This window comes from Electrophorus electricus, chromosome 10 (genome assembly GCF_013358815.1).
Source record: "Electrophorus electricus isolate fEleEle1 chromosome 10, fEleEle1.pri, whole genome shotgun sequence".
NCBI lineage: Eukaryota > Metazoa > Chordata > Actinopteri > Gymnotiformes > Gymnotidae > Electrophorus > Electrophorus electricus.
Window position 1 is genome coordinate 15,686,842 of NC_049544.1, and position 26,493 is coordinate 15,713,334.

A 26,493-nucleotide genomic window follows, 5' to 3' on the forward strand; every position below is an offset into this window, starting at 1 on the left:
ACAAAAAAAACCAAAAAAACAAAACATTTCTTGAAAACCCACTTTAAGCTACTTGAAAACAATCTAGACCATCGGAGCTGTTGTGCAGCGTTGTATCATCCCGGATTGAATAGATGGCTTGGAGAGCTGTAGCGCTGTCCCCTGGTGTAGGCCTCAGCCTACTTTTTCTCCGTGGTCTTGAAGACCTGGTCATAAGAGGGTGGAGGGTGATTGCAGTAGGATGGTGGTGCTGGATAGGCGGTCATCATATGTGCTGTACTGGGTTGACCCGGGTAGGCAGGGGCAAGAGGCATTACCATGGCAGGATCACCAAAACCTTGAGTGCCAGGCTGTTGAGAGACTATGAGAGGAATATTTAGATCTTGTTTTATATTACAAAAATACGCTTTTATAATAAAAAAAAGCCAAACCTAAATATGCATGGCAGCAAAAAATTTGATTCTAATTTACTGAAAATGACTGACACAGATTTTCTGCAAGTACCTTAGCTATTACTAAGTAATAGCTATTACTAATAAATGTGTAGTTTGAAAACAATTTTAAACACATGCATTTCCCAAAAGACTTAAAGATTGTCTGTCATATATATTATGATCTATCTGTTCAGTGAGTCCGCTCCTCTCTTGATGTTTTACTGATGTTAGTATACAATTCACTGAATCACACTGCTCCCTAGAATCAGTAAATATTGCTTAGGAATATGAACTCAACACATATTAATTGGTTTGTCTGTCCTGCATGAGTGCAGCTGTACTGTGTGTCTAGTATGTTGCATGTCTCAAGTTTCCATAGAAAGAAAGCTTTGATGATCCAGGAACATAAGTTAGGCATCTCACCATATTGTTTACCTTCTCGATTAAATTTTCCATAAGAGTGACATTGATGGCGCTCATTTAATTATTCTATTTTCTATTAGTGAAGTTACACAATCCATGAAAAGACAGTGTTCTATTTTTGTCACTGTATGGAAAAAAGGTTTTTTAAAATGATGGTGATCAGCTGCTTTACCTAGGACCTCTCTGATGCCCCTATGTACAACCAGAACATGACATGCTGCGTGATACTGCTATATTCCCATTTCTCCACTGCAAGCAGTGGTTTGGTGCCAACTTTGGCTGTTATATTTGATTGTCTCATCAGTCTATAACAATTATATTTTTGTACAGAGCATACAGTAAGCCAAGTCAATTTGACCTGCTCCCGACCAGTCATTTTATGCTGGAAGATATCATTTATCTTGGTAAAGATGGCCCCTAAAATAAGGCCGTTAATCCATGTATTGTTCTGGTTGTGATCTCTGATGAACAAGCACAGAGTGGCAGCTATGAATGATACAACAGCCAACAAGTAGTGTGTAAACATGCTGTCATAGTAGTTGTTCAGTCATATTGTTTGCTTCAGCCATTCAAACTGCAGGAAGTTGATTACAGCCATATGCTGCCACCCAGTCTCTTTAGTCATGCAAGCCTTGCCTGAGATTTCCTGCTTATTTTTGTGCAAATGGAGGAAAGGATGGAGGGAGGAGTAGATGGGGGGCTGAGGCAGGGAGGGTAATATCTCATGCCGCTAGCTAGCCAGCAGCTCTCTCTTCTGTGCACAAGATTAATAATAAATGTCTGTGTCCCTGTCCACCACTACCCCATGTGTTTAGGAAATGACCAGATACTTTAATGATTAGGAGTTTGGCTGACGGATGAAATCAGTACTGTGGCTGTGTTCACTAGGACAGGTTTGTCCAACCAGGATTCTGGCACATGATACGATCAGATGATCTCAGCCATTACCAAAAAAGGCAAATGGACTCACAAAGCTTTGAGGAACAAACATTGGTACTAAACTAGCTGAGAAGGCAACACTGAAAAGATTATCTCCTCACCTGGTGTGCTCACAGGTTGTCTGGTGAAAGACACATTAAAGGCAGTTTCTTCACTCAGAGGAGATGGATACATGCGTCGACGAATAAAAAAGCCAGCTCCACAGCAAAAAAGCACACCCATCATCAGCAGTAGCCTATTGGAAGGAAGGAGGTTTTTCCAGGAAGTAGGAAAAGATTACTATGAGGACATTTTATGACAGCTATTTTTCCTGTGTTATCTATTATACGTGCCAAAGCTGCTGATTTGCTGGGAGTATAACTGAATCTGAAGCTTTTATGACATCCAAGAAACATATTGCCCCCATATTATAGGAATTTCTTTCAGAGTTTAAAGTCTTTGTTAGAGAATTTGGACTTGTACAAATGTTGAAGCTCTCAGTCTGCCAGCGATACAAGTGAAGCATTAAAGGAAGACTGAAACATTAAAGGAAGACAAAGAAGCCTTAAGCGGACAGACCAAAAAGTTCTGCTTTATCGATGTCCACAGAAACACATGTGAAACACTTTATGATGAGCAGAGAGCAGGTAAAGATGGGAGTAAAAGGATGGTAGAAGGAGCTCTGTAATTTGATTCCCATCTTTTAGTGCACACACTCACAGTGGGCAAATAGTCCTAATGTAGAATATTGATTTGGAGGAGTTAGAAGTACAGCTATTCACCTCGGTCCTCCAAAGCTGGTCATTTGTGGTTTTCTTTTTTTAATTTTTTCTTTCTTTTTTTCAAATAATACTCAAACTGTTACAAGCTGCTGAAATACTGCAAGCAGGTTAAACTATTTAGCCAAGTCATCTGGCATCACATTTGTTTGGAAAGAATACCTTGGAGGTGTGGAAATTGCACATACCAGAAGTACCAGAGCCTTTGGATGGAGAGCGCTCGGACACAGCATCGCGTTCCACAACAATCTTCATATGAACGGCATCTGTCCACAAAGGGATGAAATATAAAGGGCACATTACTGTAATAATAATTAAATCAGTCTCAACACATGAAAGTTGCCAGTTTTATAATGTGATTATTTCTTGTATCCCAAAAATTTGGCCATCAATCTTGACTCTCAAAAGTTATAATAAGAGTATATTTATTCAATAAACAGAGATGGGAGAACATTCATAAAAATCATTGATTAAGGTTCTACTAATAACCAGAGGTACTGAATCTTCTACAGAATTACAAATGTAACAAACAACATGACCAAAACCAAATAACACAATTAGATTTGTAGTGCACCAAAGTGGCTACCTTAAGAGAAAGAAAAGTAAAACTGTTTAATTAACCTGTGAGAATGATCATCCGGGCAGTCTACTTGTCAAACCAAACAATGACCAATAAAAGGAAACCTTAACCAAATGGGATTAATCCCTAACCAACAAAAAATATAAATTAAAGTAACATGAAATTCGGGTCTTTGTTAACCGCTTAGCAAGAGGCTATTGACTTTCAAAATAAATTATTGAATTCTTCTCGCTGAAACTCTATTGGGGGGGTGTCTTGAAACATTTATCAGGTATATGCTAGGGAAAGGGCAGGCCTTGGTTCATGCATATTCAATAGCCTTTGTTTTCAAAATGGGGATAAATAATTTGTCTAAGACATTGTATTAATCCATGTTAACCATGGATTAACAAAAGAAAATAATCATACATTTCTAGGGCAATTTCATACTTCATGATAGAGTGAAGTTTATAAACTAAAATATCAGACCCTAGGATGGGTGAAGCAATTGGACAGACTAATTTAGGGAATTAAGGTTTAATTCCTGTCCTCCTTTCCTGAAGCTACAAACTACTATAATATATATTTTTCTAATTAGATCTAGTAAGCACAATTAGGACTGGTAAATTTGTTTACAATAAACATGAGGTAAGCAACATACAAGTGAATTTGCTGGGTTGAATAATGCAAAGTAATAGGAAACAAATAATAGAAGCAAACAACACAACTTGAAATGATATTTAAATAGCCATACATTACTTGCTGATTACAGCTTGACATTATAGTAGATTAAGTGGCAAATTATAACACTGTGGCGCTATGGGAAAGAAACATATCTCAGTGGAATAAGGAAATTTGGTTGTTTTTCAGTCTGATGGAATTTATGGTCACAGATCCTTGAAGTATAATGAGGCTAGTAAGAGCTTCCTGGATTCCAATATGTGAATTGGGAGGGGTCAGAAAGCCCAGCCAGTGTGATAACCCATTAGCTATTTGTTGCTTGGCATCATAGCGCCAGAGGGGTCCTGGTTCCTGTAGTCTGGGGGTGAGAGAAAGCCCATTCTGACCACATCAAAGCTTAAACAGAGCAGTATCTACAATTACAACCATTTTAATGATTGCTTCTGATGAATAATCATCCTCAACAGTCCAAATATTTTGTATGTATGGTCTTGCAACTAACAGACTTGTTAAATACATGGTTCAGTTATCCTCACTGTACCCAGAGGCTATGCAATTAGGATTTGCCATGAGAGGTCACTACTCATTCTTATCCCTGAGGCACACTAAGATAGTGTTCTATTATAGTATCCATGGAGATGCCCTACAATGAAAAGTCAAGAGAGCAACCCAGGGAGACAAGTAAAGAAGAGAAGAGCCTCTTAAGGATTCAGGTGAAATTTGTGTGGAATACCAGTGCCCTTGTGTGAATCATAGTCTTTCAGCTAGAGGCCTTCATCTAGCCTGAAAATAAGGAGTATGTACCACAAGTAGATTCTCCCAGAGAATTCTCAACTTTTTGTCTCTTCCAGGTTAATTCTTGTTTAATGGAGTTTTATTATAATATAAACCTTTTATATATATATATATATATATATATATATATATATATATATATATATATATATATATAGATAGATAGATAGATAGATAGATAGATAGATAGAGAGAGAGAGAGAGAGAGAGAAATGCTTTTGATGCAATGCATTGCTATTTTCTCCTTTCAACATAAGGCCCATGGTTTTGGTAAACACATTCATTGCTGTTACTGCTGTTGTGCTCTACACATGACACTGACGCAAATCCCCACACTTCTGGTTCAATGGAGACTGGTTACCTGGACCCTTGCCCTGTATACTAAGCAGCACAACTGCAGCCAGCAGCAGGCAAGCTGAGGTAGCGATGGAGGCCTTTGGGCCAACCATTATAAATTAAGATGCTGCTGCTCATCCGTACTACCTGGTTTAAAGGATCTCATGAGGGATGCCACACAGAATTAATAATTCAGCCTTCCTTGTTTGGGAGTGTACCTGACTGGTTTGCAAAATTGTTCAGGGCTGACAGCATGGCCTGCGGTCTCAGTAGCAAGCTGAACCCTCTGACCACACGGCTTTCACGTTTAAAGTTCATAAGGGTTACTCCGCTCACCATTATGTGGGGAGGCTTGTGCCAACGCCCAAGAGTGTACACTGACTGAGGGAGACGGCACACCAGCAGCAAAGATCATCATGGGTACAGCTCCTTCAGGGCTACAGTTCCTTCAGACCAGCAGAGAGGGGAAAGGCCAGCTGATGGTTTCTAGGACAACAAAGCAAACTCCCCACAAAATCGATAGCATGTGGACTGTTAGACAAAGGACACTGCTCAAATGGTGAAACACCATTTGTAAAATGGGCAAATAATATGCAGTCCTTATTTTTAACTAATTTTCTGGGGGTTTTTTTCTCTAAACATCTATATCTATATCTTATGTGCATTTGTTTCTACGGCAACTGTCAAATTATTTTATATTATTTAATAAAAAAGGGAATTATTTTAAGCTTTAACAGGTGAAATGTGTTTAACATGTGTAATGTTGAAAAATTGACAGTATTTACAAGGTACGATATTCCTCAAGGAGCCCATATGAATTTCACAAGAATTAATGTTCAGTCCTAATGTGAACATAAAGTGAACATACACTTTGACCTGAAGTATTTATCATAGTCCTCATCAATTTTTATTTGTATAGAATCTTTCCCATGCTTAAGGATGCTTTACAATCATAGGACACACGTACATGTATAAACATCAAACAGAAAGCACACAATAAACAAGATAAAATGCACATAAATAGACATTATACTCACAGATGAGATGAACAGTGAAAACAAATGTATTTACCATCTCAGTGTTTCCTTGAGAACGTCAAATGTTTAGCTATTATGGTACAGCAAGTGCTCAATTTTTAACTGCATTGCTAAGTACTGACAGTGTATCAGTGTTACAGTGAAGTTTTTTTCTGGACTGAGGGATAGGAAAGTATATGGAGTTTAATTTAAGATGACAGCATATGCAGGACACACTGATCAGATTAGCCTTAGAACTACAGACACATTTATCAAATAAAATGTAATATTGCTTTGAGGCAGAGAAGAGGCTAAGACACTAGCCCTGTTAAGGCCTCTTGGCATCAATGCAGGTGACAGGAAATGTAGTCCAAGGAAAATAGCCATTTACTTTCCATTAGTCAGTGGGGTAATGCTACTAAAACTATGTTACTGTACAGATATAAAATTAGATTAGCTGCAGACATAAAAATACTAGTAAATCTAATGATCAGAAAAATATCTTTAAGAAACATTTAATACTAAGCCTACTTCTTTGTGCAACTGTCTCCTCCTACAGACTGATGTACAGATCTATCACCCCTGATTCCCCCACCACCACTGCTCATAATGAAAAAGACAGTACAGATCAATCCTGTGGGTGAGAGTGAAGCTCAGCACAGGTTCCCATCCCACTTCACCCACACATGATGAAACAGCTCTAGGCTTTATACACAATCAGCATCATAACAGCACTGGCAAATTGGGAATAGCAGCAGCAGGTCTGTGTAGCTTGGCTAACCTCTTCATCCGACACAATGACAGGGACACACTCCAAAGGAGCTTTACCTCCATGGCACATTGCTAATGACTGTGACACAGCAATCAAAGTGGAACACAAAATGAGAATATCAAGGGACACCCCACCAACAAAAGAAAAACAATTTACCTTACCTCAAACAAGTGCAGAACATCACAGGTCTTTAGGTATGAAAACCTATCTTTTAGAAGAAGCTGATTCAGACCAACTCTAATGGTCACACTGTGCATGCATTGAAAGCACATTATTTCTGCCTCACACCATGCTAAAAGTAGCACAGCCTCTGTAGCCTCTTTAGAAAATTGAGGAGATCTCAAAATAAATGAGCTCCATTAGCAATACTTGAAAATATGAGCATACTTAATGGACCATATAAAAGGGGAAGAAATGGGTGGTGTGGGCAGTATTATGGCCATTAGGAGTGCAAACGGCAGTGCAACTTTATCCAATTGGAACTCCATCATAGCAACACAACTCAAAATAGGTTCCAGGTTGGACATTGCAAATACACAGAGCAGAATTGACCAATTCTCAAAAGGATCAAACAACTTGAATGGAACACACAGCAAAATAGTGTGTTCTTGGCCTCCCCGGAATTCTACTCAAACACAAAGTGTTTTGTATTTTAAAATGTATTTTTTGAATTCCAGAGAGGGTAACTGACCAAATGCTAATGCAGTGAACATATTGTTCTGGGTCAACATTAGTCTAGTATAGAGGAATGCACCAATGTGAAAAGTGTACTTTGTCTGATTTCAGTTTTATGGTAAATTCCTGAAAAAAATGGGTAGAGGTTTGCTCAGAAAATCCAATTTGTATTCGACAAGCTTTATAGTACTAACTACAGCCATATGCAAAACTATCTAGAAACAAATCTCTCTGGAGTCAAATTAAGTAGAATTATGTGGAATTGGAGTAATATTATGGCTGATTTTATGGATTTAGAGTAGAATTGTGAAATCTTGTAATAACTAGTATATTAAGGCTATTAATAGAGTAGAATTTTGCAATAACTAATAATTTTGTAATAGCTACATGCTTATTTTGTAATTCAACTGGATTAGAATGCATGGTGCATGTTCAATCACATTGTGATTTGTTTTCTTGTCTCTCTACTTTAGGGAAAGTGATGCCATATTGGTGGTGAGTCAGGATTAAGGTCATCATCCCAGATGCACATTTAGTTTAACTACAATTTGGAATTATATTACCTTGTGTTTACTAGTTACTAAAGATTAATGCTTTGATGTCATTTGAGACCTTTTTAAAAGTAGAAATCTTTCATGTGTTTAAAATACTACCTATGACCTGCCAAAGCCTTTAGTGCCTCATACATTAAATATAGATTTTTTTCCAATTTCATATGGCTTTATGCTGTGATCAGACAAAGATCACTAATTCTAAGTTTACATAAACCAAAATCAAAAGCACTTTATTTTGCTAAGTATGTTACAGATAGGCGTAATTTGCCTGATGAATATTGCATATTTTTCAGTGCAATTAGTGTAAAGCCTTGCTATACATCAACCTATCGCAGGAGACAAATGCCTCTGAAAGAGATAAGAGATAGGTGTGAGATCATGTGGAATGTAACCAATGGAAGAATGCTACGTGCAGCACCATCAGATGGTATACACTCCTTAACCTGGACAGAAATCAAAAACAATGAAAAGTTTACACACACTGCCAATAAAAGAGTTCCAAGAGCTTTTCATTCTCAGGCCACATCTGCAATTTATAGTCAAATTTTGGCTTAGCTCATAATTGTTTTTTTAAAATACAGAATCATCTCAAAACATTTCAGAATTAAATTCAGGATATCCAAAATGTATTCACTTTGACAACAATAATTATGTCTTAATGACCAGACAGGCATCTAAGACAATGTAATAAGCAAATTAAGGAAATCACCAGAGGTGGTTATTTAGAATTCATTGCAGGGTGAGTGATCAGAATCGCAGCTGGCCAACTGCAGCTAAGATGTATTCTGCACTCTGTTTTTGGCACTCTGTCACAACAGGTAATGGATATTCTGTTAGACTGGCCCTCCAACAATCTCATGGATTTAAGTGAAAGTGAAATGAATTGTGATCTTGCTGTTAGGAACATAGCCACAAAGTCTAACCAAAAAAAGCTAGCAGAATTTGAAATGCTTCACACTGATCTACTTAACCTGTTATTATAGATAAAAAACAAAATACTGTTGAAATATTCAAATCTTAATGTTAAATATTAAAATTGTAGTTATGTGCTGGGTTCCAATGGATGACTTTAAAAGGCATTTATTACATTCTTAGTTATTTATTAGGACGTGATGTCTTAATGGCTTTCCTCTGGACTCCTACCATTCAACCCAGCAGCAGCATTAACATTTGTAAAAACTCCAGCAGTGCTGCTGTGTGTGATAACACTCATGCCAGCGTAAGACCCACTACCATCCCGCTACTATGTTATGGTCATTGCTGTGTTGAAAATGGTCTACCTCCTATAATATTTTGCCAATCGGGTATGGCTATAAGAATAAGGACTATGGATCTGCATGGCACAAATGGGCTACGCTTATCCATAACTACACATATGAGACAGGTGCATCTAATAAAGTGACTCATGAGTGTTGTAACAAGGTGTTCTTAATGAGGTGGGTGGTTTGTGTATCTGACATGGAAACTTCTGCTTATTCTAAGGAGAATGAAGTGAATAATTAGCAATTGATCACCTTTCAACAGAGCATTTCTAGTTTAAGACTCCAATTATTGTCACATCGCAGGGCAACTCACACAGAGTTCTGACATTTGCAGCCAGTCTTGGCTCAGACAGGTGTAATTTAAATTTTTATGCATTAAGAAGCACCTTCCTACGGCTGAGCACTGGATCACTTCCAAAAACACCCACAAATTGCATCTGTACTGTTGTGAAAAGACAATGTTTAAAAAAAAAAAAAAAAATCAAGTTAATAACTGGTGAAACAGGACTAATGAAGTATGAAATATTTTATACATAGCCCCAATTAGACATTCTTAAGGGTTTTACTGGTAATAATAATGTCCATGGCAGAATTACTATAAAACATCATCTTCGGTTGGTTTTGAAGTCTAGGGCTTACTTACTTCCATCCCTTTCTTTGAGGGTACTTCTCTACTCTCCTCATTCATCTGCCTTTGAGAGACACATACCTGGAGACACAGGCTGAAAGCCTTAATCTTTCATAATATGACAAATCTATTACGTAGACAGGAAATCTGTAATGCAAATTAAATTTCTTTCTGGCTATAAAACATTAGCATTTTTAGTTCTTTATTCATGTTTGTCTAACCATCTGAAGTTGGAAGCTCATGCTGGCAGAGTGGAAGGAGAATGACTCCCACAGTAAAATTCGCCTTGACTGAAAGCAGGGACGGATTCAGTCAAGCAGATCAAGTGCCTAGAATGAGACCCAATCTCCCTCACCCATCAGTAACTCATGCAGGTACAGGCAAATGTCCCATCAAGGACAGCCTGCCTAGCTTGGCAGTTAAGGAAATAAATCATGTTGCTCTCAGTGATGTAAGAAGTGCAGAGAAAATGACAAACAAACAGGTAAGATTTCTTATAAAAGCAGTACCTATCTAATAAAAACAATGCATATTTCTTTTAAACGTGCAGTATCTATCTCTAATAAAAGCAAGGTGTATTTCTTATAACAAAATAGAAGGATATAATAGGGTAACATTTGTCTTTCTTTATATACATTGTAAAGGTAATATTGGCAGAAGAATGGAATGTGTTCTTACCATTAGCATTAGTTATTCAGCTTCAGTCTCTCCAGTACCATATGCAGTATGAGAAAACCTTTGTCCTTGAATATTATTGGCAGAGAGACGTTCTTCAAACTGTCCTTCCATGCTTTCCATCCTTTCGAAAATGCAACTACCCTACTGCACATACTGTAATGTCTTGTCTAGTGCAACTAATTACACGTGCCAAGAAAGAAGATCAATGCTGTATAACACTGCTGTGTGTGTAATGCAGCATTAATTACAGTGGAATGATGTGCTTTCATTTTTTTCTTTTTTTTTAAGATTTAAAAATGAAAAAAGAATCTATCCCCACCAAAAGTACTGTGACTTAAATAAAAAATATATTAAAATATATTTTCATTGACACACTTTTACCCGATATATATGGAATTTCCTCTTCTTTGTCAGCTCAACACATTGCTGATCAGATGCAGTCAAATAAACAATAGAAAAGCTTGTCCTTAATTATGTTAATTGTTCAGGGAAACCATTAGAAAAGAGTATAGTCTACAAACGTTTCTGTTAATATATACAGTAAATTGAATATCTCCATAAATTACTCTGGTCAAACCCTGCTGTATGTGAAATGCTTAGGAGCCTCACTTTTTGCAGAGTTTATTACTATAGCAAAAATGATGAATAGAGTGCTTGAGAAGACACACCCAGAGAGTAGATAAACAGAGCTATAAAATGGTGCTGTGGCTTAAACCTTGTGGCTCTGATTCTGTGCACGCCCCTGCCAATGAGAGTAAGAACCATAATCTCTTCGATGCTGCCACTGTTGTGCAGCAGTGTAATCGATGGGCCAGTGCCAGGTGTGCCTGTGGTCGTCACCAGTCATATTGTAGAGGTTTTTGGGGGGTTGTGTTTTTTAGATCATTAATGCAAGTCGTTAATCTTTCAATGAAACAAAGAAACAAGAAATGAAATAAATAGAAACCACCTGTAAGATCAAACCCACTGCCCTGTTTCCTAGTGTGTGGGAAAAGCCAACAGCCTAAGCTACATCACAGCAATCACTCGAAGGCTGGTTGAGGACAATGATTGTGCCCAAACAGCAACAGAGAGGGAAGCGATGTAATTTGTAAGAACCAAGCCAATAAGAGGGTGTAGGCATAGTAAATGAACATAAACACTCTTTTCTAAATTTAGGCATAAACACTTGTTTCTGACCGGCAAATAAAAAACCCCAAAACATTTAGACACCTTTTGATAAACCTTTTTTCCTGACTCAGAGAATAGGACCAAACCCAATGCTTGCCTTCATTAGGCAGAATGTGATATAAAATTAACTGTTAGTAAGCATTTGGTCCTGAGACAAAAAATCTTAAGTCCTATTTCTGCTCTGCTTTGTGCCGTCAAAATTAATAAAAATTATATGTAAGCATTATTTCTCATTTTTTTGTCAATCACAGGATTAAAGAAACATATCTGAGTAGCTGTGCGTCCTATTTCAAACAAGTTTGCAAATTAATTATCATCCCCTTTTCATGTCTTCCTCAGGCAGGGTAAATTGAATGGGTTGTTTTCTTAGGTGGTGTATGAATGGTTCTCAATGGCTACTACCTCTAGTGTCAAAGAGCATTAATACTGGAGCATATCCATGGATGAAAAGAGATAACCCAGGTAATGAGAACACCAAATATCCCTGCTCAGTGGTTAAGGTACTTGACCTGTAACCAGAAGGTTGATGGTTCAAGCCCCACCACTGCCAAGTTACCACTGTTGGGCCCCTGAGCAACACCCTTAACCTTCAGTTGCTCAAGTTGTACTCAGTCATAATTGTAAGTCACTTTTGATTTAAAGCATCAGCTAAATATAAATGACATTACTTATCTGCCCTGTTCAGCAAAGTTTGTTATGTGTTTTAAAAACCAATTAGTTTAGCTTAATGAAGTGCTCTATTAACATAAATTGCCTCTCACAGAAGATGCAAAAATATTTTCGTTTAATATCCTCAGTTGTGCAAATTACAAACTAAATGAAGTTAGTATCTGATTTTCTATCAATTTCAAGACAGGGCAAACCAATAAGGCTAGTAAATTACCAGTGGAGGACCTAGTTTAGGCCAATGTTGTGGCAAAAACTGAATTAATTTCAATGATAAATGCAGTGTGTTCCAATGATATATAATTCTGATTATAAAATGCAAACTGTGTACTCACATGAAGTAGGTGGGATATCCTTCCTGAAAATACAAGCAGAACTTCTTAGCCTCTATGCACTGAAATAAGAGAAAAATATTCACATCTATAAATATTACAACACACATAATATTTTAATGAGCTAAAATGTAAGTAAAATTATGCCTATTAATTGAGTTTTGTAACAAGCACCACTTTTTCCCAAAACTGCAAAGTTTTCATGAAAACTAATTATTGTAAATATCTTTCCTTTTATAAAAAAAGAGCCATACACTCAATACACAGTTCAACCATACAAAATGTTATGATATTCAAGTTACAAATGCCTACACATACACAACAGATACATAAAACATGTTTAGTGCTGGACTGTGCTGTCTTGGAAGGCAATTCTGCCCTCATGCAGCACACTGGAGGATGCACTTTAACTCTTGACAGCAGTGGAATTGGGCCTGAGAGTGTGGAATGCAGCTATCTGTCTGTGTGAATCATTCGGTAAGTGTAACGATTGGCCACCCTCCTAGCGTCCTTGCTTTATGATTTCCCTGTCGAGTCTTTGTTTTGCTTTACTTCCCTGTTTCGTTCCTTGGTTTCATTTTCCCCGCCCCTCGTCTGTTCCTCAGTTGCAGTTCATGTTTTGGTTGTCACTGTTATATTCACCTGCGTCTGATTATCCTTGATTGTTCTGATTATTTTAACCCTGGGTTTTGTCTTCTAGTTCAACGGTTATTTTGCTAAGTCTCGTTCCTTCAGTCATGTTTATATTATGCTCCTAGTACTGCCATTGCTTTTCCGTTTACTCCAGTCGTGTATTATTTTACCCTCAGTGTTACTACCCCTTTGCCTCTGTTTATTTTGCCCTTCATTTTTGTATTTCCCTCGTTTAATAAACCGCCTCCTGTATCTGCGTTCTGCCTCTTGCCTTGTTCCTGCTGAAATCATGACAGAAAGGCCTTTGTCAGAGTCTTGTCTTGCCCCATTGCGTGGGATGTTGGGAAGAGGCTCATAATGAGCCACAAACAAGCCCTTCACACATAACATAACAGCAAGACAATCTACCACAAAGAAAGATTCAGTATGGGGTTTGAAGTGGAGACTAGTGTTCAGATTCATGTACATCCTGAAGCATGTTGTTTGAAAACTAGCAGCAGACTGAATGGGATAAACATAGTTATAAAAACCAAAGTCGGAACTAATGGCAAAAGGAACATGCACAGATAATACTTGATTGGCAAGTTGTCAATTCATTTTTGAGCCAATGTGACTGACAGTATTGCAAAAACCATATGATGTAAAAACATTTTAAAACCTAAAATAGAACTTTGGTGTGTGGGTGGCAGCTGGGGCATCCAATTTTATCCACTAAGAGCCAGTATGAGTAAAGGTTGTTGTTGAAGCCAAGCAGGAGAACACCTGTTTCCAGTTGATGGTCTCAGTCTTCAAACAAGTACTTAGCCATATTAGACCTTTGGATAAGACTGGACACCCCTGCATTACATGTTAGGTTCACAGGTTTAAACACAAATGCTTAAAAGCTGAAGACTATTGCCACACTAGTTTTTGCAGGCCAAAGTAAAAAATGGAAAAGCACACAGTGCTAAATAGACAATAGATGGTTTCAAAACACATGGAAACAATGATCTTGAAGTTATTATATCTAAGTGTTCCAAAATTATGTATATGATTTTCTCTCAAAATTTCGAATTTGCATTATGTTTAAATGTTCTTGATAGTTAGAGAGGTGAATCATAGAGGGTTTTATTTACATTGGTTATATTAAAAGCAGGCTTTATGTAATGGTACATTATATTGTACCTTTTCCTGCAAAGCTGATGGCACCATTTCTATTTGTAGAAATACTGTAGAAGATCTCTTATGCTATTTAAAGTATATCGCACATATTAAATACCAGGGCCTATCGTAGAATGATCAAAAGCTGCCAAAGAATAAATTTATCATAGATCCTGTTCTTTTTCTTTGCTATTTTTTCTGATTTTGCTATTATGCGATGGCATTAAAAAATTCTGCAAAGTAATGTGATGCTGTTAGATGTGAAGTCATAACTTGAAAGGCAATATGAGCTGATGAAACAAATGTACTTGTAGAACAATGTGAAATCACTTTTGTCATATAGCCTTTCATCAAATGCCATTCCGACACCCAGAGTTTTATTCTATTGATTAGAAAATAACAGATGTTCCTTGCAAAATAACTCAATACAGATCCTCAGTAGTGTAGACTTTTAGTTTAGCTTTTGATCATTTGTGTATTAATCATGAGATAAAACATCAGAACGTATGAAGTCCAAACTGTAGAAGGAGTCACTAACATGACAATCATGTTTGCATGGATAATAATATATTTTATTTAATGGCATCTATGAAGCTGGCAGCAAGGAGGGAGTGAGAGGCGAGTGAAAGTCAAGAGAATCTTCCTTCTCCATAACACCTGAGCAAACTCAAAAAAGAAACAAGCTGACAGTAATAGCTCAATCTGGAGATCAGCACAGGAACTGAAGATGCTTGCGACAGCTACAGGCACACGCTGACTGGCAATGCACAGCACCAACGGCAGGTAGCTGCAGGCTTAAATAGCATCAATAAGTGAGTGATTGGGACCATGGCATGTGTGTTTTGTGTTTGTTTGTTTGTTTGTTTGTTTGTTGTGTGTGTGCGTGTGTGTGTGTGTGTGTGTGTGTGTCTGTGTGTCTGTGTGTGTGAGCGGGCATGTCCCTCCTGCATGGTGACCGGCGAACCGTGACAGCGCTCTTTCATGACATTCAGTGTCAACTTACACAAACAATAAAACAACTATAACAAACACCAGCAATTAGTACTATACACAAGTAGTATTTAAGATGAATAACCAACCTTTAAGTTGGGTTTTTAAAGCGGTTTTAAATTCTGTAACCGAGTCCAGTATGCGAACGTGAGGAGGAAGTGCAGCATAGGAGAAAGCCCTGGAATTTCTTATATTATTTATCATTATATAGATTCCAATTCTGCTTATCGATTACGATTCTTATCAATTCCAAGTTTCGATTCCATTCAATTGTGGAAAAAAGTGTCAAATGTTTAGGTATAAAGAATACATTTGATTTTTTAGCTTTCATCTGTGTGATTCATGAATTTCAGCCTTATCCTTCGTGCCATATTTGTTTGTGCTTTGCAGACTGCTTTTTAGTACTTTCTGTCTTATTGTTTCCTCACTGTGTGCTGTTGCTGTTAGGTAGTGGTTAACAATCTTGAAAAATGCTTGCTCATGTCACTGACTTTTCTAACACGCAGGGATCAACTGGTTAATCAAAATACCCATGGAGGGGCGAGTGCACTTTGGACCTAGCGCCTTTGGAAAAAAATAATCCCCGGGGAAAAATAAACTCGGTAGATATTGTAGCAAGAAAACGTTAACTTTTTAAAACTCTGCCTACCTAAGGGATGGTTACTTGACAACTGTGAAGGGCTGTAGCCTTTTAACTACAAATGCCATCAACATTCCGTGACACTCCTCACTAGGTCTGAATATCTACAAGATAGATCCGCTAGCAAAGTTGTAACATAGTCAGTATTTAGAGCGTGTAATGATTTGTGCCGCAGAATTCTGAATGAGTTGAAGTTGGCAAATAAGTTGGTTAGAAATGCCCACTAGGATCACATTACAATAGTCATTGCGTGATGTAACCAAAGCAATGACTAAGACTTCAGTAGAGTGTTGTGTTAAAACAGGATGTTTATGTCCTTTTTTCATTTACAAAATATTTCCAGACATTATTTATATGACTGGAAAGAGAAATATTTGTGTAGATTAAGGAACTATAAGAAGCAGCTCAGTTTTCCTGTTATTGAATTTTAAATAATTGCTTGTTATCCATATATGTGTATCCCAGAAACAAGCAGTGAGAGTACTGAAAGAGAGAGTAGACATTGGCATAGTGGGCACACAGAGCTGCGTATCAGCATAGCAGTGAAACTGAATACCATAGTGCTGAAAAATATTGCCATAGACGGGGGAGAAGGTAAATGTTGAATAATAGTGGCCCTAAGACTGAACCCTGTGGAACACCATAACGAACTGTGAAGCTTTCTGACAGATAATTATGAATCTGTACAAACTGTGTCCTGTCTGCAAGATACCAGCCAATTGATCCTGGCTGCACTGAGGTCAAGTAAAATTAGAATAGAAAGCAAACCTGAATCAGCTGCATTGAGGAGGTCATTGGTAAGCTGTTTATGTGCTATGTTTAAAATCTCTCAAAAAGGGGGAACTATAACAGTGGTTAGAGAAGAATTAATAATTAAAGTTGTCAAAGAAATAATTGAAGGCATGCATGCTTTAACTAGGCTTGTGGGAATAGGATCCAGATGACATGTGGAGGTATTAGACAAAAATATGACATTCAGTTGACAGAAAGACAGAAGACACAATGGATGGGGACAATTTCATAGCACTTGCTGGTAATAAATCAATGTGATCAAGAGGCAACTGCTCATGAACTTTGCTCATTTTGGAGCTCAAAAAAGCAGAATATGGTTAATTCCAGAGGTTACTATTGATATTTGTTTCAGATGGTTTGAGTAAACATTTCACTGTAGAAAAAAAAGAGTTTGGTATTCCCTTCACCTGTACTAATAATGTTTGCATAATACAATGTTTTTATTGTTGAGAGAACATTTTTTTGTAGCAGAGTATATGATCAAACATTCATACAATTGTTCATGGACAACAAGTCTGGTCTTAATGCACAGCCACTCCAGATGTTGACCTAAAGCCTTAAGTCAATGTAATGCAGGCATGTACCAAGGAGTAGTATGGACAAATGAATCAACCCGTGATTTTGTAGGGGCTAGGATATCAAGTGCAGAGGATGTGCTATTATTGTAATAGTCCACTAAAGCCAAACACGAAGGCATAGGGATCGGAACAAATTTGAAATAATTAAACTGCTGAGATCCTTAGGACTAACATGTCAAATATTGTGGCATGACATCATAGAGTGCACCTTTGATTTACTATACGGTATGTTGGCATTAAAATAACACTGGGCTGAGATAGCTCAACAGAGGTAATATTGTGTGGTATAATGTCAGAGCAACAAACTAAATCAAGTATATGGTTCTTAATGTGAGTAGTAAAACTGACATTCTGTGTTGGATCAAAAAAGTCTAACATTACAATATTTAATGAACATATTATCAGTATTATCAAAATGAACATTAAAATCTCCTGTTAAAATAATGTTAGAAGACATTGCACAAAGGGTGGTTAAAATTGTTAAAAGTTCATTAACAAAAGTACTTGATGATTTGGGTGGTCTACAGAAAACTGCAATAATGGTAAGTGTAGATCCACAGAGTTTAACAACCAGTTGTTCAAAGAAAGACTGGTCAGATAAAGAGAGTGGCATTAGTTTTATACTCTTGTGATGAATCAATAGGCCACCTCCCTTACCTGAAGAACAAGGCTTGCAAATGTAAACAAATCTGGATGGAACTGCTGCATTTAACTGTCAAAAATTATTCTGTGGCTGCCAGAAGGCACAAATGAAGAACTACTTAATGAAGTACTTAATCAGAAGCTTTTTTGGTGATAGATCAGATGTTGTAAAGGGCAAACGTAGGACAAGTTGTGTGCACACTCATAGCTGATTTAACTAATAGTCATAATCATAATAATAATAACACTTTGATCTTCACATCAATCAGAATTTTTCAGATACTGTGCACTTGCAGACCAGAAGGTACAGATAGTTCTATTTCCATTTCCATTTATAGCATAGTCCCAGTACTGCCACTATTAAAATTGAAGTTATGGTGGTATCCCTGGTAGATGTACTTTGGACACTGGAGAAAGATGTCTCAATGAACCCTGAGTTCTCTTGGAGGTTTGTCGTTTGACTGACGTTGGTACAGTTCATCCAGAGAGTATTTCAGTCAATTTGTAGTGGCAATAGAGGATAGCAAGGCAGAAAATGTAATCTCTAGCAGCATTTTAAAATTCACCATGATTTCAATTTAGATCCACGATTTCATAAAACAACAAGGATAAAACAAACAAGGATCCAGATGAGCAGCAGCAGCCAAACCCGCCAGCATTTACTCAGCTGGAACTGGATCAGTAATACAATCTCTCCAGAGCAGGGACCAGTCCAGGTGATTTACCCCTCTGACTCAGTGAGAGCAGAAACTATAGGTGACAGCTCTAAACAAACCCACTGGCTGCTAATGTGCATTACAAATACCACCTGAGCACAGGCGCATGTCCACAGAATTACTATATAAAACCTTGTTAAATCTTTAAGTAGTTGATGCTATTACTGTATCAAGTGGCTGCAGAGTATAATAACAGTACACCACGTTGAAAGATAAAGAGCAAAGGACAGATGGCTGTGATAGTATTATTTAGAAAGTAAAGATTCAGCACCTGGCAATGGAAATATTTGGAACTATAGACGATAAACTGATTTATAACTTTATAACCTTTATAACTGCAGGGGTTATGATGAGACCCAAAACACAATGAAGCAAAATACTGCCTTAGAGCTCATGATAACTTTTCAAGTATGCCGACATCTGCATGTGATGCCCACATGCTCACAGATTTGCAGATGTGGAGTATAACGAGGCCCTAATCCAACACCATCTGTGAATATACTTCCTTTGTGCAAATATGAATTCAAGTGTCAGAATGTGCATGAAATAGTTTATTGTAAAAATGGTCAGTCAATTTATTTGGAAGGAGAAGCTGATTTAAAGTCTGAGTTTTAAGGTGATAAGCACCTTCAGGTTTAGTGCTTTGAAAACATACAAATCTTTTCTATTCAGTATAACCACTTGAAATTTGAACATAAATAAACGCCACATTTTTATTTCAGCAAACATAAGCTCCTATAATTCATCTGAGCTAAGAGAAGAACAAGCATATGTATATAAATATGGCCAATGTAAAACCCCTCTCATCACAGCTGCAACAAACCTCTATTCTGCATAACGTTTGGAAACCCTAAGCAGATTTCTATCTGGTAAACATTGATAACATCAGTTTTTATCCATGAGGCTTTAAAGGTTTTCTGATGTCCTTGAGTTAAAAGCCATTGCATTTAGAATTCTGCATCCCTAGGACACTATCTCTCTGCTGCAGTGACATGGAACAATGAAAAAAACAGCAACTCTTTCAGCTATTAAGGCGTAGATGGTGCCTTTTGCTATATTGCCAGAAGTAATTTATGGATGAAGAGAATGTATCATCATTCATTATCAGTCATTTCAGGACTGAAATGCTTACTTTAGAGACAATAGTTTGTTGGAATCAAAGAACAGTTAGAATCACTCACTCATTAAAAGATCAACTCCACCTTAAGTTCTTTGGATATAGCTGTTAGTGTTACAACTTCTCATGAATATGATTGCTGGAGAAACACTTTGTGAAACAATCCCATCATATCACAGATAGATCAATCTCAATATTTAAGATTTCAAAATTAATTTCTCCTTGTTCTGTATTGACAGCATTAGATACACAATATCACATGACAAGTAAAGAACAGAAATGAGGACTGGGCACAACAGAGGAAAATATGTGGGACTGTTAACAATAACAGAATTACAATTTAAAATATCAGACCTATCAAAATTATAATGTAGATACAACTGATTTTTTCAGCAACAGCAAAATAATACATGCTGTCAATGCCTTCTGCACTAGTGCAATTCTGGCAGAACTGCCCATCTTCCTCATCTCAAATTGTTGCAGCTTTTAGGACATGTTGGGTGATCATGGGTAATGTGCTTGTCTACTACATTGCAAGCTGAGGCAACACTGGAAAAGTGCCAAGATAAAGTGCCACCATAAAATTCTTCCCCATAAATCCTGTCATTTAAAGTGCTATGGTGCCAGCTTCAACTCCATAATCTAACCAGAGCACAGGCCTCCATCACCCGGGCAAACTAGCCAAGGAAACATGGAATCCCCACAATTAATTTTCATTCAGATGCTGGGCAAATGGACAGGAAGAGGCAACACCGGCAGCAAGGTTCTGGAAGATAATGGTATACAAACAGAGCCAGCAAAGCTAAAAAGCTTGCTAGCTGTGATAATGGGAATCCAGCCAGCTGGTTACAACCAGCTAAAAAGCTACTTTGAGGCTAAAATCCCTCCAGACTAATGCTAGTTGCTGCACAGCCATGTAGCTTGAGCTGAAGGAAGAGCAAGAAACAACACTGACATCTCAACCAGCAAAGGGATAAGTACCAAGCCTAAAGGTCTCCCCTATGGTCCCTGAAGAGGCACTGAAAAGCATAATGCATGCAATTAATTGCAAATGCTCTAATTGTGTCCTATGTCTTTGATGCTTCATGCACTTTGCATGCTACTTTGCATCTACAGACACAATAATGAAGGTTTCCTTGCAAACCTGAATATGGAGATAGATCCCATGGGAGGCTGACTAAGGCTGTATGATTGTTATTGGTTAAGGAATATAAACCACCTCATTTTCAACCTTTCTACATGACTATTAGTGAGAGCAATGCCAGTGTGCCAAACATCATTAACCTCAACCATGCTGTCTGGGCTGTTGATTTTCTCTGTTCTACATGAGAGTTATACCAGACAGTAAAGTTACTGCTTCATGGTGAGGTTATGCATAAGCACAGATGCATAAACAAATACACTGATGAGCATATACACATACAATTATATGTGTTATTCCATATGTGTTATACCATTCATGAGGCTGGTCAATGCAGTCTATAAATTGTGAATTATAATCTGTCCATTTGTATATGGACTAGGCATTAGTTTGTCAACATTGATAGCTCTGATTAAGGAACTATTAGAACAGCACCACAGTATTAGGTATAGCACAGTAAAGTATACACTGTGCATTTTAGAAACTCTTGTAACATTAACTATGTAGTGCCCAAAACCGTTGCCGGGTTTCTGTCCAAACATTTTGCAAATGTTATGCGCATTTATGAAATTTTGGCAGAAAAATGCAAATAATGTCTTGGCTTGATATGTTATTGTTTATTAGAAAAACACATTTCTATCACTCTTTCACATTTTGGCTTTAGTGATATTCTGACTTTTCCACATCATCCTAGCAAAAAAAAAAAAAAAAAAGTTTAGCAATATTTGCGTGTTCTTTCAAATCCTCTTTTTTTCTCCTGTTTTGGAAGCTGATGGCAATAACCTGATTGAGTCACATCTCCCCCAGCTTTAGGGAATGCTCCCATTACAAGTACTCAGAGGAGATGAGGAGATATGTGTACCAGAGTAGATATGGTTCAGTGAATTTATTCGCCATGCTTCTCATATTTTTTTTTTTTCACAGCAACCCACATCACTACACAAAAAGGAGATCGATCACTCTCTGGCAGCCTGCAGTGCTGATTCCATTAGCAAAGACAAACAGACCAAAGAGAGTAATTTCGCCCTGCCACAGAGTAGTGGCAGATTACTGACATTACTGAGTTGCCACTAAACCCTCGATAGAGTTTCTCCACAGATTATTGCACTCTGCCCATCGCTTCACGTTCCACTGGGCCACACTTTAGCTCAAAGTCATACTGCAGGCACAAATATAAACCCTACTTCACGAACCGCAATGAGCAAAGGACTCAAAGTGCGACACCTATAATGAAGGTTGCACATATTTCAGAGCATGGTGAAAATCCACTTGTAGGATTCTATTCCTGTAAGGCTGTCAGAAATCTAATGAATACAAATGGGTATAAATTCAGTAGAAATTAGGGATTTTGTAAGCTTTGACAGTCCCTTTTTCTTGGATTTATATGAAATTGACACCTCCAAGGTGTGGGGATTGACATTCCCACAAATGTGAATCTGTTTTATCACAATATGAGAATTCCAAAACTCAATTATTAATCAGAGTTGCATGTTCAAATTTCAGAACTTGAATTGTTCACCAAAACAGAAAAAGCCAAATAAATTGCACATGCTGCAAGCTAACATGGTTCTTATAAGAATGGACCATGGGGACACTGCCCAGCTGAGTTCTTATTTAATGCATGACTGAACCAAACAGTGACAGGTGCAGGATGTAAGCATGTGATGCAGGCAAAGGCAAGAGTCCACTCGGCTCTCACCACACAAGCAGTCAGCAAACAGCACAGCACATTTCAGTAAAACAGAGTCCACATTCTACCAGCTTTAACATGCAAAAACAAAGAGGTATTAATAAACCATTTTCACACACCACTGGCCTGAGATAAAACTATAATGACTGATTGAAGGTTTGTATTCGTTTAAGTAACCGTAGTAAAAATGGGGCCTCCTGTTTCTTCTTTTATGATTGACAAGATAATCCGAACACAAAGACCCAACCACTGTGTGTTAAATATTTTAAATTAGTTAGCTAAATTAGTATTTTAAATTAGTGAGTTAAATATGATGGGTATACTGAGCATGAGGTAATCTAAACGAGGAACAGCAGTTAACTGAGCAGTAACCTGAGGTATTAGGCTAATACCTTTGCCACTGAGAAATATACATACAGATCAGGCAGAGCCAATCTCTGTGTCAATGGAAAAAAGGCATACCTAATAAGAAAACAAACCAAGTGTTGTTTTACATATCTGCCAGGCTGATCTGTGAATCAATGGCAAATGTAATGAGTTATGGTGAGGAAACTCCTACCTGGCACTGTACTATAGCAAAGTCACCTAAAATGTCCTGTTTTTGTTTTTTTGTGAAGCATGCAATAACACCTCACTGAATAAATATTCACTTCATTATACAATAAATATTCAGCTACTTAGACCTAATAAATGATCTAAATAAATTTGACTAAATATTTATTACATTTTATTACAATATTAGATTGCAGAAAGGACAAAGAAATTAGTCAGAACACAACATAAAGATCAACCGTATCTCTGTCAAAGTCTGATATTTTCAAATTTCCCACAGCATATAAATTATTGTTTTCTTCTGAACACTACATAGAATTAATTTGAGAGTTGACTTTGCACTCCTATTTTCTCATGCATGACAAATTGCTGCTTTCTGAGTAACATGCCATCGAGTTACTTGTAGTGTATCAAAGTAAAGAGCAAAAATGTAATTTCAGTTCTCTGAAATGTGCTTTTTTATGGGTGTCTGGTCTTTCTTCATGACCTGTGTGAAAGTTACTGAAAGACATAAAATCACAGGTGAATCCAAGTAAATGGAAAACAGATGTCCTACCCACAAGACTTTAATGTAGTACATGCTCCAGGGGTGATGGTAGTAAATCAGGTGGCTACACTAATAAGATTTTGAGACAGGTGACGTCACATCATCTGCTCTGATATTGAAGAGCACCTAATTTTACCAGGAGTTGGGAAAGCAAAGAACCGTGTGTGCATCTGCAGGCTTGTGTATGTGTCTTTGTAAGAATCAGCCAGAACAGTAGTGCAATAAAAGGATCTGCCCAAATCTGAATACTATTATGCTATTTACAGGAAATAAAAAAAACATTGTCATTAAAATATCTCCCATATTTTCTCCGTGTGTCTGTGACAGCAAAAACACATTACAGAGAGATGAGAAGCTATCTCGTACTTAACTCAATCCCTATTTTGCACAGTAATTAAAAAGTATGTGCAGAAATTAAAATGTGCACGTTCCTCTAGGATTTAGTGTATGTTGTCCCAGCATTCCATTTCCCTTATATTGTATGATACTTATTGTGGCTGCATGTGCCCGTTAGCCTGCTAATGCTCAGCCTTTCTCAGTCTCACAGTTCATTCTACTGCCATGCGAAGCTGTTTCTTGGTCATCTGGTTAAAGTTGAGCTATGCGCACACAAACACTGCAAAGAGATGCAGAGGCTAATAACTACGTTTCGAGTAGGAAGGTGGTGGTTAAGAAACAACGACTCATTCATCTAAAATACTAGTACAATGTTGTTTTGGATATTTGTAGTCAAATTTGACTGCCACGTGAGCACTTCACACTTTCCTTTCTTTACAATAATTTGACTAACCTAGAAACTAATTCCAATAGGTAAGAGGTTATTTACTTAAACCCTGAATAACCTTTGGATCCTTTCCCGAATCATTACCATTCAAGCTAAAATACACTGATAAAAAGATTAGTATATATGATTAATGTAGTCTATCGCTGCTATCTATCCCTACTGCAGGGCCTACTATAGTTCTACTACTACTAGTGTACGATGGTCACAAGAAATGCATTGTCTTTTTTTTTTTATGAACAATAAAGTTAAAGTACATAAAGACAGGAGAATAAAATAGTATTTTGCTGTTCCCAACTGACGTGCACATCGAACTAAACCAAATACACTGTTATGAATGCATGTTTTAACACACTCGCGTCACCGGGTAAGTAGTAGTGGCATCTTTTTGTTATGGGGAGTGGACTTTAAGACAAAGGGGAGCCTAATTGCGACACACTGTAGCTACATTTATAAACTGTACAGGGTCATGCTGCATTCACAGGACACACTATGAAATAGCATACAAAAGTAACATTAACATTATCAGCAATGTTCAAATTGTGATTTCCAGATGCACCATTGCTGCTGAGAAAATCATAAAAAGCCATCTCTGGATTCACTGAGTGCCAGTTTATGACAAGCGACTCACCTCTACAAACACCCATAATGTTAGGATGATACCCATTCGATAGTTCTTCATCTTAACTTCCTTTCTGGCACCACGGCACAAAGTAGACAAAATTCTGTCACGACGTCGGATTTACGTTCATTTTCAATGATGAATGCTTCTTTCACTACACGGTAGCTTTGGCTCTAGACAAAGCAGCAATCCAGACTCCGTGTACCCGTAGCTCAGCCTGCTGTCAATGCGGGATAGCGCGATCTAGTAGACAGCGCCTCTGTAGTCCACTGTCACAAAAAAAAAAGTGACAACATTTAAAACAAACAAACATCTAATAAATTTATTTTCTCGACTCAAATCTTACGAGTCGCCATCACCGCCCCTAAAATTGGCTAGTCTACAGGGCAACGCCGAACTGCCTGTAACAAAACGCTAGTCTGGCATCCACGCCTCTATCACAGCAACAACAGAATCGACTACAATGTAAAAGCAAGAAGTCAACAACCTGTCTAAAAAGAAATTGAACAATGAAAAACACCAACAATTATTTATACTAAAACAAAGAGTATTAATCTTATTATGCGTAGTTAATTTTTACTTCATTTTGTGCCCCGTGAGAGCGTTTAAGCATTCAATGACTTACTAAAGTGCCTGCTTTAGTTAGGCCGTGATAACCGCAGGGCAGGATTATACATTTGCTTTCTTTGGTCAAACGCTAGACTGCTTTGCACAGAAAATAATTATAATATATAGATATAGAGTATGAGTATGAGTATATTTAACTTATGGTAAGAACGGCAGTTAATACACTGACATTTGAGCAAGTTCTGTTAAACAACGTGGAACAGACGTGTCTGCCTGAACCCACTGAGAAAACATTTTTATTGTTACAAATAAGATTCAAACAAGAACAAAAAATACTCTTGTGAGAATGTATACTTTCCCTCAGTGAAATATGGTAGCCAGCATATGAGAGAACAAACTGGAAGTAATTGATAGCTCAGGGGCAGTAGTAGCTCAGTGGTTATGTACTTGACTAGTAATCAGAAGGTTGCCAACTCAGGCCCCACCACTGGCAAGTTGCCACTGTTGGGTCCCTGAGCAAGGCCCTTAATTGCTCCAGTCATAGTTGTAAATTACTTTGGATAAAAGTGTCTGCTAAAAATGTAATTGGCAAATTTGTTTCTAAATAGTGAAGCTTCTCCTCTGTTTTACACATTGCCACAAACTTTTGACAACAGGCTGGGGAATCCAATTAATGCTATATTACATG

At 37.5% G+C, this 26,493-nt stretch overlaps 1 protein-coding gene across 2 annotated transcripts in view; it reads right to left on the bottom strand.

Moving 5' to 3' along the window:
- The window catches only part of vopp1 (VOPP1 WW domain binding protein), a 27,042-nt gene extending 1,360 nt beyond the window's left edge, over positions 1 to 25,682 (bottom strand). Inside the window, exons 1-5 of one of the 2 annotated variants that reach the window (XM_027005933.2) lie at positions 25,248 to 25,682; positions 12,661 to 12,683; positions 2,722 to 2,799; positions 1,877 to 2,010; positions 1 to 340 (exon numbers count right to left, since the gene is read on the bottom strand). The exon at positions 1 to 340 is cut by the window's left edge and continues 1,360 nt beyond it. In XM_027005933.2, the coding sequence (XP_026861734.2) occupies positions 159 to 340; positions 1,877 to 2,010; positions 2,722 to 2,799; positions 12,661 to 12,683; positions 25,248 to 25,298 (468 nt within the window). In that variant the 5' untranslated portion in view covers positions 25,299 to 25,682 and the 3' untranslated portion in view covers positions 1 to 158. Of the gene's footprint in view, positions 341 to 1,876; positions 2,011 to 2,721; positions 2,800 to 12,660; positions 12,720 to 25,247 lie in introns of both variants that reach the window. The other variant, XM_027005932.2, reaches the window with a different exon arrangement.
- Positions 25,683 to 26,493: the final 811 nt, after the last annotated feature.